The sequence below is a fragment of the Passer montanus genome, unplaced genomic scaffold, assembly GCF_014805655.1.
Source record: "Passer montanus isolate IOZ18808 unplaced genomic scaffold, ASM1480565v1 scaffold103, whole genome shotgun sequence".
NCBI classification, from domain to species: domain Eukaryota; kingdom Metazoa; phylum Chordata; class Aves; order Passeriformes; family Passeridae; genus Passer; species Passer montanus.
The window spans coordinates 183511-206129 of record NW_024356838.1 but is presented as its reverse complement, the minus strand read 5'-3'; the positions used below and the strand labels follow the sequence as shown (position 1 = coordinate 206129).

Genomic DNA, 22619 nt, shown 5'->3' with positions numbered 1-22619 from the left:
TACCATACCAAATCCTATAGTTTCAAAAAAAAAAAAATCCTTCTTTCTTTCTTCTTCTCTTCTGTATGGCTGGAATCACACTAGTAGGCTACAGCTGCTCAGCTCCCCAAGAAACCAGGAAGGTAAGAAATACTACAGATGTCCTTATATATGCATGTATGTGTGTGTGTATAATATATATATGCACATGTATGTATATCTATATATACACACACAGCAGGACTACATGACATGGGAAAGACATGGGATATTCGGCCTAATTATTTAGAAGAAAATTTGTTCATCTCAGCAAATCTGAGTTTCAGGTTGTCTCAGTGTCTGGAACAGAACAAGGACTTCAGCCTCATCCCTACATAACACGGTTAAACCTTTTGAGCAGTCTTGCTCACTGTAACACGTTTGATACTAGGAAATCCATTTCTTGAGATGGGACTACTGGATTTATATTCCTGTTGGCAAAAAAACTCCACAATTCATTTTTTCTCATGTTTTGACAGACGTACATGTTATCTAAGCACAGAATTAGACAAATTATCTGGAGTAAACGAGAGTTTGAAATCACTGCGCCCTAAATCCTACAGATAGAAGGATCTTATTAATCTTGTACATGTTATCTAAGCACAGAATTAGACAAATTATTTGGAGTAAACGAGTTTGAAATCACTGCGCCCTAAAATCCTACAGATAGAAGGGTCTTATTAATCTTGTCATGCTGCAATACTAGAAAACATAGGGAAACATATAAAGAATCAAATAAACTGTTTTTGTAAAATGGCTTATAAAACTAATTCTTAATGTAAAACATTAAAAATGGCAAGCTACAAATAGTTGTATGAACTATTATTCCTGAAGGCCAAAAGTGCCTTTCATAACACATTAAATCACAATAGACAGAAATATTTTTAAGTGTATTCACTTACCTTTGAGGTTTTCCCCCAATTTCTAGTTAGAATGCTATAAGGTTTTGGTTTATTTCACTTAATACTGTATTTGCCACTCAACATTATCTGATCAAAGATCATTTCCGAACTTCTCCAACCAGTATCATTGTTCCACCAGAGAAAAATGTAATGATTCACAAAGAAATAAAAGTCAGCAACTGCCCTCTGACAAAATACCAGAATTATTTTAAAAATCTGAAATTGAGTTTGGAGAAACACCATGACTATGGTAAAGTTTTACTAACAATCTGAAAACTCACATTCCATGGAGTGTAAGAAGTTATTCATGAATCTCATTTTTAGTAAAATTTTAATAAAAGTGATGCTTTTCACATTCTGAAGAGCTAAAAATACAGAAACTTATTTACATTTTGTAACAACAAAAATGTACAAATTACTATACAAAATGCATTACCATCGCATGAAAAACAAGTTTTTGAAAGTTCTAGGAGTTAGGACATTACTAAGTCTGTATTTTCTGAAGAGATACCACTTTAAAGACTAAGTATCCATAACTGAACAGTGATTTTCTTCAGATTAATAAAAAATGCTTTCATGACAATTATGACTGTCATTACTTTTAATTTTGGCTGATACAAATATAACCTCATAATAAAAGCTGCTGAATTTATAACAAGTCAAAGCCAATATATACTCTTTCCCTTGAGGTTTTTGCCACAGAAATTTTCAAAATGAGAAAAGTATAGAAACTTCTTTTTAAGGAAATAAGCCTGGCAAGAAGAATGTAAGCTACCCTTTTATAAACCCCTATATTTATACACAATCAGACAATGCAGATGTTTACAGTTATTTCAAAATTACACATATGGCAATCACTGTGTGCTATCTGATACACGTGGAAATAATTCAGCACAAGCTGAACACACAGAATGGCAAATTTCAAGTCACATTTCTAGTTGAAACACACAAGCACATTCTGATACACAAAAGGAAATCTGACACACTTTTATTTTAGAAAAATATGGGACATCATATTGTACAGATGAAAAATGTAACAGATCAGCTCAGTCAGACCCTGAACTACTGCTTAAATCACTGGAAACAGTCACATCTGTGCGTTTGGGTGCTTGAGCTGTAAAAAGATGCTGATTCACAAACTTTGATTATGGATGAATAGGATTCTATCAGCACTTCAGATTGGGTGATCACTGCAACACCTGGAGTATAACTCAAATCATATATTGGGTGTAATTCTGATAAAATGCATTTTATTTAATGTATTAAGTCTTAATTCAAGCCCCTACATTATACCCTGACCTTCAAAAGCTGATAGCTATTTACTGATTTGAAAGCCACCCAAAGGAAGACATCAGTTCACAAGGTAATCTGACATCAATGTGCCTACAGTGGTTGTACTGGAAAGTGACTGAAAAATGCTTTCATTTGAATGCTGACAGCTTTTACCGAATGCTCCAGGATCATTCAGTTACTCTTAAATGGCAACTGTGTGAAATCCTATTTCTATCTGAAAGGGAAAAAACCCCACAACAATCAATTCAAAGTAATATACAGAAAAACTACTGAAGTGCCTAGACTGTTCTAAGATTCATTTGAACCCATGAAACTGAAAAGGTGAAGTATGCTGTTCTCAAGCATGTATGGTCCACGGATCTCATGTGAAATCCTTTGTTACTTTCACCCATGAGTGTACTGTATGATTAGTAGAAAATCTTTAGCACACACAAAAAAAATGGAAGATGAAACTTGCAGCAAGAGAGCATGGCAAACCTGAGATCTATTAGTGCATAAATCTGCTTAAAAACTAAAAAGATAGAAAGAGAGAGCTAACAAACTACAATAAAGGTTATGTCTTTAAAGCAGTAAGTTATAACAGGGTGGGAAATGTTTAATTTGCACATATGCCTGCAAAGGGGTCACTGTCTGAAAATAAAGAGTTGGTATTTTTCACAGCATCAGATTTATGGTAAAAAGCCATAAATAATAGTTTTTATATTATGCTTTTCCCACCCTGGCAGAGAATAACATGAATTTAGAAGCACAGTAGAAGTGAAAAACAAAGAAGAGAAGAGATAGAAAGCAGCAGAGAAAGACAGAAAAGGTGAATACAGAGCTACAGAAGTGTTTATTGAGCATGCTACAGAGGTAAGCAGAGTACACACAAAATGAAATTAAACAACCATCAAACCTCCCAACTTTGTTAGAAAATTAATTTTTAATTGTGCCACTTCCAAACTATACTGAATTTTACAATTCTAAAGATGTAAAAACTCAACTAATAGAAAATATACATGACCTTTTTTTTCTACATAGATAACAGAATCTATGAATCTTGAAACTAAGTACATCAATTTCAAAAAGTATTGGTCATTTAAACAGAATCAAGGTAACAGTTCAGACTGTCAGTGAACTGCTTTCAAATTAACTGGATCTGCAGATTCTGAGCCATATTTGTAGTAAAGTCAGATCAATTCCTAAATACAAAATATTTTGAAGAGATTTATTAAAACTGAATATTACAATGCAAGGTAAATTAAGACTAAAGGCACATAAACTTTGGTCCCACCTGGTTGTCAGTTTTAGAAAACTGCCACAAAATTTCCTGCAAGATTTGCAGCGAACTTTCTTCATCATTGAAAAATACATGCACCATTTCCTGAACTAGCTTGACCAGTCTGTACATGCTCAGAAATCCACAACCATATTCCATATCTTAATTACAAACTAAAGATGGCAATATATATTGAAATGCACGTAAGTCATGTCAACTTCAAAAACATCTACGAAAAATATTCAGCCACAAACAAGACATTACTTAGTGCTGACATTTATATGATACATCCCACAAGAGTGTGTACAAAAAGGTTAAGATTCCACAATGCTTATCACGTAGGGCTCAAAGTCACAGAAGTCACTTTTTGTCCTTTAAGAAATTAATATTCTGTATCTTGTTAATTTTAACTAATGCCTACATTCATAACTGAATCTAGACCAGAACAATGAAATACAAAGGCATTTTTAAAAAAGAACACATAGCAAAAAGTAGCAAAAATCAAATAAAAGAACTGTTCTTTTTCACCGTAATGCATCTTATCCAATTAAAAAGAAAATAAGTGACAAGCCAGCAGATAAAGAAATCTATCAAGCAGGAGAAAACAAAAACTTAACCTTTTTACACACCCCTGCCTAAACATATTTAAATTATCATGTAACAATGTGCCCCAGACAACCAAATTTGCTTTTTACTAGTTATGCAATTCCAGCAGTACTAATTTTCCTTTTTAAGGCACGTACGTCAACTAAGTTGAAAAAATGTGGTATCAATTTGAAATCCTTTAAACAAAACAATGGTTTATCTAAACAACAGTTGAACAGTTGAAAAGCAGTTAACATCACTGCCTTTTTTTAATCATTTTTTTTAAAACAATCAAGGAATGGTAACAGCATGAAAAGAAATAAAAAACAGAAGACAAACTCTGGTCCCCACTTTCCTGAACAGTCAAAAGGTGACAACACCAAACAATGCAATACACCTTCATTCTCTATCTGCCTTTTTAAATAGTTGACTTAGAGAAAGAAACTCTCAGATGATGACTTTCTCCCAGATTGTAATTGTGAAGATCAATCAAAGCCTGAATAGCTTCTTCTACTGTTGACATCTGAAGAAGTGCCATCTTGTGATCTCTTCTGAAACAAAACAATGGAATTAGGAACTCGAACACTACAGGGGTTGCTCCTAATTTGCAGGGGTTTGCTATTTGATATGTAGTTTTTCTTAAGATGTGCTGCAAAACTCTTTTTTTAGAGCTATGTGCAGAAAAGGTACTTACTGAAAAAATTTAAATGCTTTCACAGTGCCTCCAGTGTTAGCAAACAATGTGCGTAGATCCTCTTCTGCTACTGATGGTCTACAGACAGGGAGCAAATAAGCACAAGCAGGAAATCATTAGTCAGCTCAGTGTGCTGTGATTCACATAAATATTATCAGATTGCTGACAGCGAGCACTTACGGAATATTGGACAGATGAAGTGTTGCAGAAGGCGGGAATATATTTTGGAAGTTTTTGGAACCAGGTTTCTTGAAGCGGTGCAAAGGTGAATTACCAAAATCTTTAGTCAGCCCTTGGTCATCAAGTCCCTCTCGAGGTAGTTGTACTGTCTGATGTTTAGAAAGGGTAACCCGAATGATCTTTCCATACATTTTTTGTCCATTAAGATGGCTCATGGCTGAAAAAGACAAGTTTACTCAATTGAGTGCTACTGTTCAACAGCTTGTTGTACATCACACATGCAAAGAAGAAAAGCACTCAAGCAAATCAAAGGGTCAGTATGCTAAAGGACTAGAATCAAGAACTAGGTCTGCAGACTCTTTGTCAATATTTAATTTTACTCAGGGATCATCATATTTGATTCAGCTGTTGAATTCATTTAGGGTACTCATTTAAGTGCAGACCTTCTGAACACAAGTGCATGCAAAAAGATTTTGGATCTGGTGGATAACCAGGATAAGAGACAGACTGACAAATATAAATACATTTAGTTCACCTGATCTTATACACCCTAATTTCCAAGTACTTAGACTAATGGGAATATAAACAGAAAACTAATCTTACCCAGCTGTGACTGGTTTCCATCAGCCATCTGTATAAGAGCACTATCTTTCTTATTGTATAAAATCTTCACACGCTGCACATCACCATAAACACCTTTTCAAAGTCAAAAGTAACCCAAAAGGAAAAGTTCATTTTAAAGCCAGCCACCTAAGTAATATATTTTGACATATCAATGGAACATTCAGACAGCAACAAGATCACTCGCTCAAACTCAACACACTCACAAATGAATAAAGGAGATAAAGATTTTGAATAGTGAATTTTGAAAAGAATAATTTCTGATAAACCCTCAAAGCTATGTGAATGATATAAAATTAAAGACCATGCAAAATATATTAGCATGCATTAAAAGAAAATCTGTGTCTATGGAGAGATTTAAACAGCAAAAGAAAAATAGCAAAAGATTTACTATTCAACTTTAAGCCAAAGTGCTAGCTACAAATAAGAATTAAGGTGAAACAAAAAAACCAACCAAACAAAAACCATAAAAACAAAACCAAATCAATAATAAAAGTATAGTGCTAACAATAACATACCGAAGAGGGTAAACAGACTTTGGGGCGTAACCATCTTTAGAAGGAGAGAAGAGCAAGCAGCGTAAGACAAGAAGAGAGAAGAGTCGAGGAAGAGCGGAGATGAACAGATCATCCATAACGAAGGGTGGTTCCCGCAGAATGGTGAGGTGGTCATGGATCATGGTTTCAAGGCGGTTAATTGGGGCAAGTTGGTCCGAGGAACATTTTGTTCAAGCACAGAAGCATGAACATAGGGAATGAAGACAGGGAACGTAGACAAAGACGAGGAGAAGGGGAAGACAGGGAAGGGTATGGGAATTTGGGTAAAGACAAGGAAAGGGAAGTTGAACACACAGGGAAAAGGATGAAATGGGGGAGGGAATACAGCAATGCAGAAGAAAAAAAAATAAGGAAGTGGGGAACAAAAAAAAAATAAAATATAGGTCAGTACATAGGAAATGTAGGAATTTGGTCAGAAAATGGTTGGTTTATGTACTGTACAAGAAAAACTGAGTAAAATGTAGTCACCCAAGACAAATATGGGTAAAGTACATTCATATCAAGAGTAAACTACAGCATTTCATCTCAACATGAAAATAAATTAAAAAAAGCATGCAATAGAAATTTTAAAATTTAAACTTTAACTGCGTAAGCATGGCTGGTTATGAAATGCAGGCAAAATATCTTTCAAAATGGCACTCTGATCTGAAACGTTTTAACATGCACGACTGTGGATGACAAAATAGTACTAGATGATAAAAAAAGCTTAATGATTTACAGTGACAGAGGCCAGTTAAAAATGGAACAGCTAGACTGATACAAACTTCCCACATTTCATACCAGCTTTCACAGCCATCAAAATAAATGTAAAGGACAGTAAAAATGCAAAACTAAATCCCTTTAGATTTCAGAGTTAGCAAGAAGATACAGTTAAGGTGAAAATGCTTTGCCACCACTTTTTTTTTTTAAGACAAATGAGTAACTGCAAAGAAAAAAAAATTACTAAGACAGACTGGAAGAGTGCCTCGTCAAGATCTTTGGGAGAACCTTCAAAGAAAAATGCGTTAGAGTAGTTCACATAAATTAAGACTCAAAAATGTGAGATACAAGCATGAAATGAAACAGCAAACAATTAGAAACAAAACACAAATTCTAGTTTACATGATTACAGTTACAAAAGAAAGAATAGTTGGTATTCAAACATAAAGAAGTTACCAAATTTTTCTTATAAAAAATAGGTAGCTGACTGTCAAAGGATATTTTAAGTTGTGAGCTACCCGGAACAAAAATGTATTTAACAATGGCGTTAAAATAAACTTCGGGGATTATTAAAAAAACAGCAAAAATACTTTGAGCTTAAAATCCAAATGTAAGAGGCCAAATGCAAAGAAATTATAAAATACTGACAAATGAAGTGTGACTAAAGAGAGGGGGGAAAAAAAGTAAAATTGTTTCACTTACCTCTTCATTTAAATTGCTAACCAGGAGGACTGTGTTGCCACCAGCTGAAACTCCAGGCATTCCCACGCGGCCAGCAGCAGCAGCTGCAGCTGCAGCAGCAGCATTTGGAATAGCCAAAGGACTCAGAGCTCCTGGAACAGCTGCAACAGGAAGCCCTAATTTTAAAATAAAGCATATTTTACGAAACACACACAAGTCATTTTAAAAAAAAAGTTCCTATATCAGTACTAGAGCTGTATACACCACTCTACACAGCAGATAATACCACTGTAACGTCATCCAAAGGGCTGTGAAATGGATTGGTAAATTAACGTAACAGAAATGTATAAATTTTCTTTCAGATCAAGTCTGAAAAGTTATGAGGTATAACTTTATGAGGTATAACTATATATATAGTACTTTCTATTCAAACAACAATTATTGTGCTGAAATGTATAATTTTTTTTTCAGATCAAGTCTGAAAAGTTATGAGGTATAAAAAGTACTTTCTATTCAAATAATTATTGTGCAGCAAAACTTTCCACTGCACTCCAAAATGCTGGAAGTGTCTAGTTTATCAAATGGTCTAAAGTAATCAGTAAGAATAAACACTATTACGTGTTTGTTAGTAATCAGTAAGAATAAACACTATTATGATGCTCTCTGCATCATTATATCTTTATTTCCCATCATCATTTGGGAGATGCTTCTCACTCAACTTGGTGCTTTTCACTAAATCTCCAACAGTGCAGTTGGCCACATGAAGAGGTTTACACATCTCTCACAACCCTAGCATGAGGGTGGGAGGCAACTCTCTAAATTCAACATGCTCTGTGGCTTTAGTAATCCAGTCCTCTGAAGAAGCATGTTACCCTCAGCTAAAGCGTCACTTGTGCCTTTACATTTTCCTCTTCAAGGAAACTCGGACCCCGCAGAGAAACGCTGGTTTTGTCTGCTCACGTCATTGGGGTGTGAGTTGAGTGTGCTACTCGCAGGATTCAGGAAAGGTTCTTGTGATACATTTGCACTATACACGGTTTATATAGGAACAGATTTATTGTATTTGATCAACACTGCCATTTGCACATCACGCAGGGTTCAGTAAAAGAGCAATATTGTATCAAAATACTTTTCCAGGACAGTAAGACATGACAGACCTGAAGGAAACACAACTTATTTTATACTAGGTCAATAGCAATCACTTACATTTTAGAAAATGTCAAGGTACCTGATCTTCTAGTATGTCTAGACATCTCTCCCTACCCTTAGAAACTTTAAGCCAGTCCAGCATTTTCAGGAGTAAAGGAATCTAAAGAAGACTATTTGATCAACACTGCCATTTGCACATCATGCAGGGTTCAGTAAAAGAGCAATGTTGTATCAAAATACTTTTCCAGGACAGCAAGACATGACAGACCTGAAGGAAATACAACTTATTTTATACTAGGTCAATAGCAATCACTCTACATTTTAGAAAATGTCAAGCTACCCGGTCTTCTAGTATGTCTAGGCATCTCTCCCTAACCTTAGAAACTTTAAGCCAGTCCACCATTTTCAGGAGTAAAGGAATCTAAAAACCGTGCAGTTTTTATGGTTCATTCCATAGCTGGGCACAGCACAGCCAAGTAACTCATACTTTAAAAGGCAAAATTCTTCATAGCATCAGACTCTCCCAAGGACATTCTTTGCTCCCACCAAAGAAGTTAAAAACAATGATTTATTAAACACCATTCCTATAAAAGTATTTTCAATTATTATCCTTCAAAATTGTCAGCAAGAATCTCAAAAAGGGGCATGAGTGGAAAGTGCTAACAAAGAATGCCAGCAATGACAGCTAGGGATAAAGCTGTGTGAGCCCTAAGCACAGTAGTGTATTTCCAGCACAACAGTGTATTTCCAGCTGCAATATTAAACAAATATCTAAATTGTGATTAACGTATAGCAGTATTTGCTATTTTAAGTACTTCTTATGTAAAATATTTTGTTTGCTGTGGCTCAGTACAATACAGCCGTTGTTTATCCAAAGCTTTTTTCTGTGACATCTGTAACTTTTTTTTGGGGGTGTTGAAGAGGAGGGAGACTATATCTATTGTTTCATATGTGAGGTGAAAAACAGAAGAAAAAGAAATTGCCTCTGGTCATTCATTTGAAACCAGCTCATTTAGTTCACTAGTAATTTTCTCATTCTTTCAAAAAACCTTAACACTTACTGAATATTGTCCAGTTTACAGACTCAAAGATTTCTGAAACTTTATTTCATCACAGGTGAGGATGCAGTAGATGAATGAGCGATGATTCACGCAGGCTAGACCATCTATTTGATTGATATGTTTTTAACTGATGACTTAGCATACATAGATCTCATTTTTTGAAAAGGTGAGACAAATTACAAAGCCACAGCAAATAACTGTGGAACAGAATTCTTGGTCTGCAGTCTCCACTGTACTTTGATTTGCCATTCTGATTAAAGCAATGAAAAGTTTTTTAATAAATAAAAATAAAAAGAGTCTCTATTATGAAAAAGTTACCACGTAACACTGTTTAGGACTTGTATGAAACTATTTAGAAATGTTAGCTACGTTGTCAACACGATCAACTAGTATTAGAAATCTTTGTCATTGGCTTTATTTTAGCTTCCAACAACTACAGATAACAGGCTTCTGTTTTTTTCAAAATATTAATGGAAACATACAAATATCATATACCTTCTTTCCAGCCTTTTGAGGCCTTTTCCTCAATGAAGTTAAAATACAACATATATCACATTATTTATTCCCTCTCAGTTTATCCTTTTGTGTAACCTCCAAAATGCAAATTGTTAATGCCATTTTCATAGTAGGCAAATTGAAGCTATACTAAAAATATATTATCAACTTCCATGAAAACCACAGGCACTAGTAATCATCTTAATGCAGGTAAGTAAAATTGACCAAGGACTGGGTTTATAGACCTGGTAGGAACCCTTTTCATGGCTCTCTGACTAGTCCCTGTCCTACTTCCTACAGCTTTGGGGGAGACAGCAGCTTAACATCTCTGCTTAACAGCTTACAAAGCTGCAAGAGTTACATCATCAAGTTACATTTACTGAAGTGGAGCGTTAACTTCACCCAGAAGGAAACCGAGATATGTTTGGTTTAGACTTAGTGCAGATTTAAGCACCAAGAGCAAAAAGATTTACATCCTGTCACTAAAAATCAAGCAACATAACTGTGTTGAACCTAAATCTCACTTTTCACATATGGATTACAGTATATTCCTAGAAAGCCAACAACAAAAATTGCACACAAGTTTTGTACAAGTTTGCAGCATATAAAAGTGTAACATAAGCAACAGGAAGAATTGAGTCCTTAATGCATTTTCTGTCCTGATGTACATATAAAAGATCAGCTACAGCAAGAACTTCTACAGCAATGCCACACGTCCATTTCATGGTATTCTTTCTGAACATGCAAAAGAACTTAAGAATATACTAAACTCAAACTGGGACTCCACTCTTTCCTGGGGAAATATGCTCTCTGAGAATCCATGTGAATAAGGCACAGCAGAAACTCAGCATATGCTGAAGACCTCTTTATCAATACAGAAAGAAACTGTATCAAACAGAAGGAAATAAACATTAAGGAGGAAGGTTGCCGTTATCATTCTGCCATACTTAACACATCAGAGTTTGCCAACCTCCATGACTCTCTCAACTTCTAAGTCTTCCCACCCTTCTCCTTTTGAGCATCTTAATAAATACAACTACAAATTGTATGCACAAGTATCCATTCTGGTTTTTGGTATTTTTCTATCCTTTGTCCTCTTATTTATTACATCATTTATATTTTGTGCCTTTTTATACAGTAAGCAGCCCAGAACAAGAATCCTGTTATTCCATATTCAAATAAGCACCATTCCTGTTATGACAATTATTCTAATGACTAAGGCATCAACAGTACTATGGAGTCTTTTTGTAATATTTTTCAGCTGGAGAACTCAAGTTCTGTAAGAACAGCAAAAAAGTCAAGTAGAAAAAAATGAATAATAACAACAACAAAAAATGCCTGTACTAACCATCCCCATTTGACAAAGGATGAAGAGTTAACAATATACCAAACTCACCCAACTGGCCAGGACCATACTAAGAAGATGTACCCAGCTCCCCTAAGTCACTTTTGAAACACTGAATGTTTTTACATAAGAAAAAGCCAACATGTTATAAAATCTCCACAGTTCATCAAAATAAACATGACTGACTTCACCAATGCTGAAAACGTTTCACTGCTGCAATGAAAGTCACTCAGATTATGTACCTTGTATTTTTCTACTGCTTAGAAAAACAATGCATGCATGGAGGTTCACCCAAGGAGAACAAATTAAAATATTTAATTAGTTATTGTGACTGTCATCTTCATAATAATTTTAGAAATTATTTTTAATATATACAAAAGAATGAGTGATTAAAATCAAAATGTTAGAAAACTCTGTAATTTTGCAGATAAAAATCAAAAGTATCTAAGTGACTTTCAGGTCTATAGTAGTAGACCATAAAGTCCACTAAAGTCACTTGGATAACTGCAGAAAGCACAGTAACCCCAATTAAATATGTCTGTAGTAATGCAATGATGCAATCACAGAGTGTGATTTCACCATGCCAAGCAAATTAAACCTGTTAATTTGATGCATGCTGTAAGTATTATAGACAAGGAAATACATTAGTAAGCCTGAGACTAGAAATCAACTTCTCAGGACTCAGGAAAATGTCATTTAGAGTTACATAAGAAAATGTATTTGGCACTGTTTTATAGCTCATGAATCTTTACTCTCTCCTCTCCTAAATATTGTGGGTCTCATTAATAAGCAGATTTATTTTGCTTTTGTCTACTTACTATTCACACTGAAGCCTCATGCCTATGTTCTAGTCATTACAGGCTAACAAAACAATTACTAATTGCTTCAAGGGTGTCCCTACAGCACTCATCTCTATGGTGTCAACTTCTACATGAACATTCATCCACCTTCCCAATCAAAGCATAAAATGAGAGATTTCAATTTTTAAATTATGGAAAGTTAAAGGAGAAAAAAGAAAAGTAACTTTAGCTAGTGTTTTTTTTTTTTCTGAGACTTTAGATTCTTACAGTATTTTTTTACTTTCCAAAACTTTTGCTGCAGCTGCAAGCGATACTGGAAATGTAAAGTCAAGTGCTCTGGAATTTGAGGGAATTGACTTTGTGTATATTTTACAAAAGTAGATATGAAATGTATCCTTCAAGTAACCTGATTTCAGAAAACTGGCAAATACAGTGCAACATTCAGCAGTCCTAACTACAATATTTACCTCTTCCTGGGCTCACATCATTCACTAAGTGCCTTCTATCTTTTGTAACTGAGAGCAGAGGCCCCTCTTTCCTAGAGTAACTCAAACTTACTTCAGTTTGGCCCAGACTGTACAAAACCCATGAAATCTATGTTGTTCTTATGCTTTCTTCAGACAAAAATGGGAAATTATCCAAGAAGGAAAAAAGAAAATGACTAAGTGGGAAGAACAATGATCACAAAATAATAAATCAGCTTGTATAAAAGTAATGATTCTATATCTGAGTGCTATTACATTTTAAAGAGTGAAAGGTGTTCTCCTCAAAAAACAATTTGACAGGAGTAGGAGCATGCATTGATTATTTTGGTAATAGTCAGAAGATAGATATATCTGTACCTTTTTCAGAGCATTTCACCAACTTCTGATGACCTCAAAGGCTGACAGGATATATAGAACTCCTATAATATATCACTAGAAGTGCAACTATAGATTTTTTTCTTTTGTTCACAGAAACTACAGGTAGCACGATACGGTTGGATATTTTAAGCAAAAAGCATAATCCTTCCCCCTTGAAGGAAACCAGCAAAATGTTAGCTTCATAATCTGATATTACAAATAACCATTAGCATGAAGAAATCATGCAAATCATGTTAAGACTCTCTTAAAAACTAGGTGGGAAGGTGGGCAAGGTGGCCACAGACAGGAACATATAAAAGATGGAAGGACAGATTTTGGGATACAAGCTGAACTAACTTGACTTTTTCTAGTACTTTTTGAATTTGTCATTTTGTCATGCAAGTTTTCATTCATTTTTTGCAGTACTTCTAAAGACAATATAATTATGTTACTACAATTCAGATCACAATATAGACTGAACAGTGAATGGGCGTTTGGACACTATTGTAATTTGTTAGAAGGATTAATTAATATTGTCATGAAGTGGCTTTGCAATACAGAAGAAGAACGTCAACATCATACCTAGAAGAGAGGTCTCCTTGGCAAATGCTGCAGCAATAGCTGGGTCCAGCGTTGGCTGGCCATCGCCAGACGGAAGGTCAGGACGAGTGTAGTCCCTGCTTTTGTCGTTGTTGTACTTGACATTCAAATTCACCAATTTGGAAAAATCAATTCGTAGGGTACAGCAAGCATTATAAATATTTTGACCGTCTAAGGCCTGAAAAAAAGATCACAGTTTATTTAAAAGACACACAATACCAGTTGGTTGCACAAGGTTGGGGTTTTTGGTTGTTTTATTTTAAACAAGGTCAGTGAATAGATATTTATCTCTCTTACTGTCCAGCTTAAAACCAATTAAAATGCATTAACCTCTCAACATGAGGCCAGGAAGGTCAATGTTCCCTTCTTACTCAGAAACTGGTTTTATGCACCAAAGGGGGAAGGGCCATTTTAACACTGTCAAACTTAAATTGTGTCTGTTGAATACAGCTAACTAACCTGCATTCCACAGCAGAGCTTAAAATCAGACATAATGCCAAATAGATTTCTCAAAGAAAAACGAAAACAAGAATCTTAAATGGAAAATCTAGACTTAACTACCATGTTAGACAGCCATCTGTTAAAGCATAAAATATACATTATTCCTGCATGCTTTCCTTCTCTCCTTAAAGGTAGTTAGTGCCAAAACTGAGAGAATACCAACTTTAACTGCTAACCTGATGTAACTAACACTCTTTTTTATAAATCCCATTTTCACAATTAATTGGAACTTCTGAAAGAATGTGTATTAACATGACAGCTATGAAAACACTTTTTTAAAAAATCCAACATATATATTTACATACATATATATGTTTCCTCCATCTCCCTTATTCACCAGGCAAGTCAATACCTGGATTTGAGCCCATTTACATTTTGGGCATATTTTCCTTTCACTCAAAGCACTACCAGTTAAATATGGGAGACTTAAAAATATAGAAACTTTTGTAATAAAATCAGTCTAATTCTTACGGAATGCTAGGAAGTGACGATGCAGCTCATCTAGCATTCAATCTAGTCATTATGTTAAATATAGCTACCATATATATATATATATATATGTATATATGCACTGAAAATACAAAATAAAGCTAATTTTCAAATACACAGATCAGCTCTCTTATTTCACTGTTTGGACTGAAATGTTAGACTGAAATGTACCACTTCTGGACCTGAGCTAGCTCTTGCAGCTAGCAGGGTTACATCTGCAGTGCACTTGCCAACACATCCAGGTTCCGGTAGGGCTTTCTATTTTGAGCTCAGCACTGCACAAACCTTGTGTGCCTGCTATTTTCATACAGTGATGCATCTGGAAACTGAACATCTTGCAGACATCCCTCTGCTAAGTCTGGGCCAGCAAGGCTCTCCAATAAAGCTAATTTTCAAATACACAGATCAGATCTCTTATTTCACTGTTGTCTCGGCCAGCAAGGCTCTCTTCACAAAGCATTCTCACACCTGAAATCTCCAGGACTCACAAAACCATTTAAAAGAACTAACACTATTAGTCAACATAAAAGAATGTGATAGTCAATGTAATTATTTTGCCATAGTTTGGAAGTTCTAAAAACATACAGAACAAAAAACTTAACTGGAAAATCTAAGCATCAACAAATAGCAATTAAAGAGAAACTCCTGTGCTTGAAATTCAGCTTAAAAATGCTTTATACAATATTTCAAAAGCAAAATTTACTGTCCTTATTCATAGCTTATTGCACAAGCTTAATTAATTCTGTATGGCTGGGTTGGTGGTGAGGACCACCATTACAGCATACACCATTTGCTAGCTCTTTTATGCATGGTGACAAAGCACAATCCAAGACTCCCGTTAGTATTTGGGAAAGAATATCACTTGAACACTTACACCTAGAAAAGTTTATATTGAGAATCTTCCATCACTTTCAGAAGACTTCCTACCTTTTAAAATCCACTAAGATAAAGACTAGAGGAAGGTCTAAATTATCCAGCCAGAGTTTACTTACTGTCAAATAACAATGTCACTGCCCTGCAAAGGAACACCCAATGTCATGATGAAGAAAACAGGTGTGAACAAGACTGAAAGCCTGTATTCTTTAGCTTTGTCTGAATCACAGGACCCAACAAGATTCATACTTTACCTCTGTGGAGTCTGTAGAAATACTGACTTGTGGCTTGCAGAAAGCTGCTAAGTTGATGGAAATATTTTATACTTAAGAAGTAGCAAACCAAGATACATCTGTGTTTGTAGTTTTCTGTGGAGTCTGTAGAAATACTGACTTGTGGCTTGCAGAAAGCTGCTAAGTTGATAGAAATATTTTATACTTAAGAGTAGCAAACCAACATATATCTGTGTTTGTAGTTACTACAGTAGTCAGTGTTTAAAGGGAGCTATATAAGTAACTAAAACTTCTACTGAAACAGCAAAAACTCCTCCTTCTGCCAAAATCAAAGTGACCAAAAATACATATAAAAAGTACTGCACAAGAGAAATCCCTTGTAGTTTGGGGATAGATGGGCTGAAAGAACATCCTGAACCAGAAAGGAAGGAGAAGCACTCTTAATAAGCACTGTAGTCAAACTCTAGGAAAGGATTCAAGCACCAGAACAAAAAACCCCCTCACTCCAACCATCTCTACCAGCAGCATCACACACCTCTAACAATGCAAGAAAGATTCTCACCAACCAGCATTTTTTTCAAGATTAATTGTTCACATCTAGAGTCACAAATGTGAACATGTGTCCTGAACTCTTACTTGTATAGCAAAAGAATGTGCAACAAATCCTCAAACACTGTTCCTCTCAGACATCCTGAAAAACATGACACCAGCCATTCACTGCTAGTAAATGCACATATCAACATCACCTCCATGAACTCTTGTCACTGCTAAGAAACTTTCTTTTGAGGATTTATTTCACATGTGATACCATACCACACCACACATGGGCCAAACCAAGGAGATCAAGAACCATGAGACCTTCTACAAATTTGAGTACCATTCTTCATCTTGCTGTATCAGCAAACCCAAAAAACCAAACCCAAGATTTTTAAAAGAGCATAAAAGCTAAAGGCATAAGAAAACCCCCAAACCCAAGGAAGGAACACTTACAAAACATACTCCAGCTCAAATAAGTACCTCAAAGTAACTGAAGGTCATATGCTAAGTATCTCTTGGGAGACGTATGTCCCAAGTACATCCCACAGATCTGTGCATCTGAATGAAAGTAATTTCTTTTGAGACAAGTATCTTAGATAAAAGAAGTTTCTGTGGCTACAAAGTGTATGCAAATACATTCTGTTCTCAAAAATTAACATATTTTATGTACAAAGGACCTGTTGCTGTACTTCCTGGGCTTTCTGATACAATGCAATCCAGCATTCTCCTGTTTACCTGAACACTACTTATCATTTCTGAGCAAAAATTGTGCTCCTTAGAACAAAAGATATCCAAAAAAGCCTAATAAAATAATAGGGGACAATAGCCCTGCAGCTCAGTATCCCCCTATCTGAAGATGTCCTTTCTTCCATTCTGCAACAACTACCTGAAGTTCCTGCTACATATTTCAGGGCAATGCCGATTGGCAGAGATCTTTTGCAGACTGCTACCAGCACAGAGTTACCCTGAAGTTGTGAGGCAAAACAACTGGAAAGATGACATGTGCAGTCAAACTTCACTGGAATCTTTGAATCACGTGCAGGCCAAGGAAGGATCAACTGGCCAACTGTAACAGAAGCTCTAGCGATATTTTTAACCCGTGCTGGGTCAAGATGACCAGCATGCACTACATATGAGCCTCAGTTGTCTACAGATGAGTCATTAATAACTGTTAATATCCATGATTTGACAAGAATACTTTCAGTACATCTGCACGAAGGAAGGCAACGCTCTGAATTAGCCAGCTTCTCAGATGGAACACCAGCACTCATCTCACAGCATACCAAAATACTGGTGTTTAAACATTCAAGCCTGCTGCTTATGCTAAGAGTATTCACCATTTACAATGAAAATGGGCTATTTTTAATGCTTAGATATCTCCATATGCATACAGACATCTCCAGACAAAACCTTCATTAGCAGAAGCATGAGAGTTTACTGTGCTCTAGTCTTGCCCATTCTCAGTTACATTCTCCACCCTGGCTAGATTGCTGCGTTATACAGAACCTGAAGCTCCCAGTCTTCACTTAAGGAACCCATAATGATCCAACCTGAGGGTGGGGATAAAACAAGTATCAGTGGAGCCACTATCTACTTTTACAGGAAATGAGTTTCTTACAAAACAAGCAGAGCAGGAATGAGGTTTTTCACTAGCTGCTCATTCAAATTGCAAAAGAGATCCCACAGGGCTAGAGACTTCATATTGCACATTCTTGTCAGTGTCACTGTTTTCTCAGAACCTTCAAATGCATAGCATCTCTCCTTGGTACTTACATCACTTGAGTTTTTCAAATTGCTCTTTAACTTCCTTAATAAGTCTTCAATTTCTATTAAGGCCATATTCTGATTTCCTGTGAAGAGGGCCACCGGAAAATTAAATTTCCCCATTATCTTCTACAGCAACTTGGACGGAAAACAAATTGAAAACTTTACTCTTTTACCATGCGTTTGATCTTGAACTCCATGCAACTTAATTGCAGCCACCACATCATCTTGCTTCTACATCCAGATGTATTTAAGCTGAAGGGGTTTTTTCCCTATCACCTGACTGCTTCTTTCCTTTAGGTATTTTTGTTCTGGTGGCACTTCATGTTTTATCACAGTGGCTTAACTGTAAGAACTGTGTTTTACTCTATTTAGTTTGTGAAGGTAGTAGGGAAATCAAACCTTCCTTCTAATTTAGCATCCTTTAGTAATTGCACTTGGTACTACTCTTAACATTTTGTATATTTACACATAGATTGGTTAAAATACGAAACTATAAACCTAAGACCATTTTAATTTGACAATAAGGCCCCAACATTTTTCTGTCAATGATTGTATATGCAGGAGTCACTTATTAAATGAAGTTTAGTCATTCACACACACGCTACATCAAGTGAACAGGTACCCTGATCAAAACATGCAAAACTGGAGAAACAAATACATGCTGGGGTTTTTCTAAGACTAATACAGTCCCACAAGCTAGTATCAGTTTGTCTGAAGTGAATAACAGCAAGATTCCTTTCATTTGTAACTTCTTTATAATATAGTCCTAAAATTACACCAATCATTTTCATATCACTACAGTCCATTTTGCAGACGTCATTTTGCCATTAAATTTCCTGATAATATACATGACTTAAAAAATTAAGTCAAAAGTTTTAATACTTGATGTCATATTTTGCATCAGAAAAGCACTTCAACAGCAGCAGTAACTAACATCTACTACTGAAAAATGTCTTTCTAAACGCAAGTCAAGCCTGAATGACACCCTTCTGTAACAAATGCATGTAGCATCCAACTATTTATCAAATACTTCAAATACAAATCTAAATGTCTACAGATTTCTGCAGAACTTGTAGGTCACAATGTCATCTCTGTACCACTATTTTAAACCTGCAAGGTCCATCCTCCTATCTATACAAATTCTTATGTAGTACAGTGATAATTTGCATCTCTCTCTACTCTGAGTCATAATCTAATATTTGATATTGTTTCAACTCTGAAAAGGATATCCCTAATTTGAATTGTGTTCCAGACCTACAAGTATTTCCAGACTGCTTTTCTAGAGTTGATTATCTTAAAGTGGACCACCATAAACCAAGCTGCCAATAGTCTCTTCTCTCTTGTTTTCCTCAATAGCACGTAAACTTACACTCTGCTTTTTGAAAACATGCTCAATTCTTTGTGATTCCTTGTCTTGACCAACTCACAGTTCTTTACTCAATGCCCAGTATTTCATTTGGTGATAGGGACAAAAATGACCACCCTCCACCACTTAACGAAGTCTTTATTTCAATACAGTCCTTATTCTTTACAACAGAAAATTAAGCCCATTTTGTCTTCTCTACCAAGAGGAAAATTTGCCAACTTAGCCTGAGGTGTGAGCTTTTCAATTTTCTGAAGTTCTCAGCTAGTCTGTCATCTACAGGCAATAAGCACTTTCTATGCTGCCAAGCAACACTTAACCAGCACATCAATTTTAATCAGCCTTCCTCAAACTCAGACTGCATGTGAAGGTTTGAAAATACAAATTAATTCCATTTATCTCTTGAAAATTATAATAATAATAATAAAAATCTCACCTTCCCCTTTGGTTCACCTTTTCTACTGCCACAAATGTGAACATATGCCATTCAATTAATTCAAACCATCTGGTCTAGATGACATGCTGTTGATCTTTGCCATAATTTATCCATAGGCTCTCTCCTGCTATAATGAATAAAACCAGCTACCTGTTCTTGCCTCTCCTACCCAGGATAGGAGAGTTTCCTATAAAACAAAAGCAAGATCCTGCTCACCCATCACTGCTGCAAAGCTTCTTCACAGTCTGGTCACATGAGTAAAATGCTCTCTTTCTTCTGGACATTTATGGTTACAAATAAGTTTAGATTTATTTTTTTTAGGATACTATAACGAAATACTTTCACAAATCTGTAACTAATCCACAAATCACATCTTTATATGGATGGTTAAAGGTACCTGCCAACAACAATCCAATAGAGTTACTAAATTTGCTTCTTACAGTGAATTAATTATGCATCACCATGATATCCTACATTCTTATTTCCAGATGACATTTTTACTATTGCAGTCTTGCATATTATTTCATCTCTGTGCAGTCTTACTATAATATTTGTCCATACAAATGTCTAAAATATTTTACACACAGTATCCATAAGCATACTACCATTAAACACTGATTTCACATAGTACAACAACTAACTTCCACTTATTTTCTTTAATCTCAAAAAATTCACACACACGGTGGAGGAGTACAACACAGTTATGGCAGTACTCTGTTAGATCAACATTTTACAAATACTGACGGTACAGGAAGATCCCTTAGATCTTAGAAGAGAACTATAGAAGCCTTAGAAGAGAACTATACTTACTTGTTTTGCTTGCTGTGCATTTACTGGATCACCAAACTGTAGTAAAGCTTGAAACTGGTTATTCTTTGTGAATGTGATTATCTTCAATACAGCACCAAATTTAGAGAATATCTGCCAAAAAACATTGTACAGTTTTACACATCTGTTTCTCCCAATCATAGCTCAAGCTAAAGTGAAATCTGACTTACCTGATGAAGAACATCCAGGGTTACTGGATAGTACATGTTGTCAATAATTATTCTAAGTACTGGACTCTGAGCTGGAGTCACTGCACTCTCACTAACAGTGGTCCCACTAATGGGAGCATTTGATGCCTGCACAGCCGTCACTGCCTGAAGAACAGCTTGGGCCCGCTTAAAAAAAACATGACAGAAGAGAGATTTTCTTAATATTTCAAAAAACAGCTTGAAATTAATTAGAAATATTCATATAGTTAACTCCAGAAACACAAAATAGTCCACTTATTTAAAACTCAGAGCTACAGACATAACACAAAGTTAACTGCAATGCAGTCTGACTCTGTGAGAAGAGCCAACAAGAATGAAAACAGCAATTAATCCTTATGTCATGTTAAGGGGGGCTTCAAAAGGCACCAATATCAATCTCTGTAGTAGAAAGCTTATTGTTCTACTAGAAAGGATAAAGAAAGTGAGGATTTTGTAGTTTCAAGATTCTTTATTTTACAGGAAATAAAACTAAACTAACCCACAAACCAATCAAGGAAAAACCCCAACCCTACAGAAAGCAGAGGAACTTATCTTAGGTTGCATCTCCGCTAACATTTCACTACCATTTTAATTGTGTAGAAGGTTCTAATAGGAAGGGAAAATTCTAAACTAACACATCCAAGCTTCTCAGTTTTAACACAAGGAAATAATACAAAAGACTAACAAATGTCAGAAGGTAAACCTCCAGAGAGGTAAACAAATTGGTGTCTGTTATCCACCCTCTTTTGTAAAAAGAAAAACAAAATCCTCTCCATATGTGGGGTTTTTTTTGTTTTTAAACACAAGTAGGACTTTAGAAATTCAAAGGTAACCATGATACAACAAAAACACACATCTAAGTAACTCCTTCCAAAACTGACAGTATCAGAAAGATTAGATGTCTTTTTCTGAGAAAGAAAAAGCGCAGAAAAAAGAGGTTCCATTTAATACTTTCATTACAGTTGCCTTATGAAGCAAAACAATACAAAACAAGAGAAAGAAGTGAGCACACCAGGTAAAAATAATAACCATCATATTAATATATACTGCATATTTTAAAGGTATTAGAGATACAATACAACTTCATGTCTCACAACTTACATGATACTCCTCATACTGAATCCAATCAATGAATAAGGAAAGTGGAGGGGGGAGGGATAGACCTGGTGAATTCCAGTTGGGAAAACAAAATTTACCTCTACATTTAACATTAATTACTGTAACTGTGTAAAAATGTCTTTCAATTAGATTTCTTTTCCCAAATGCATGAAACACACAACTTTCAAGATAGCCAGATATTTGGCTGAGGTGCAGGTGTCAGAACAAGGAAGTTAATTCTACTATCCTACAGTCTATAAGCTAAGACAAAAACTTTGAAGTTATTTAGAACTTTTGAATAACTATTAAAAACACACTTCAGAATCTTTGCCTTTTGACATTAGGGGAACATAAAGAAAATTGATTGCAATGGAAAGAAAGCAAATGCCTTTCAGTGCGATAAAATGGAACGACCATAGGTAAGACTAGAGGAGTGTTAGAATGTGGACAAAACAGAATTATTCAAACATATGGCACAAGAACACGTGCCATGCCTCATTTTCTGCTGTCTGCATTTGTGATCCTA

General features: G+C 35.4%; 1 protein-coding gene across 5 annotated transcripts in view; it reads right to left on the bottom strand.

Moving 5' to 3' along the window:
* Positions 1-3026: 3026 nt before the first annotated feature.
* Positions 3027-22619, bottom strand: part of PTBP2 (polypyrimidine tract binding protein 2) — a 45335-nt gene continuing 25742 nt past the window's right edge. For 2 of the 5 annotated variants that reach the window (XM_039718044.1, XM_039718081.1), the window contains 9 exons: positions 20978-21142; positions 20790-20900; positions 13763-13958; positions 7510-7664; positions 6070-6103; positions 5534-5626; positions 4931-5147; positions 4751-4828; positions 3027-4607 (listed from right to left, as the gene is read on the bottom strand). In XM_039718044.1, coding sequence (XP_039573978.1) covers positions 4475-4607; positions 4751-4828; positions 4931-5147; positions 5534-5626; positions 6070-6103; positions 7510-7664; positions 13763-13958; positions 20790-20900; positions 20978-21142 — 1182 coding nt within the window. In that variant the 3' untranslated portion in view covers positions 3027-4474. The remainder of the gene's footprint in view (positions 4608-4750; positions 4829-4930; positions 5148-5533; positions 5627-6069; positions 6104-7509; positions 7665-13762; positions 13959-20789; positions 20901-20977; positions 21143-22619) is intronic. The other 3 variants (XM_039718052.1, XM_039718061.1, XM_039718071.1) reach the window with 3 other exon arrangements.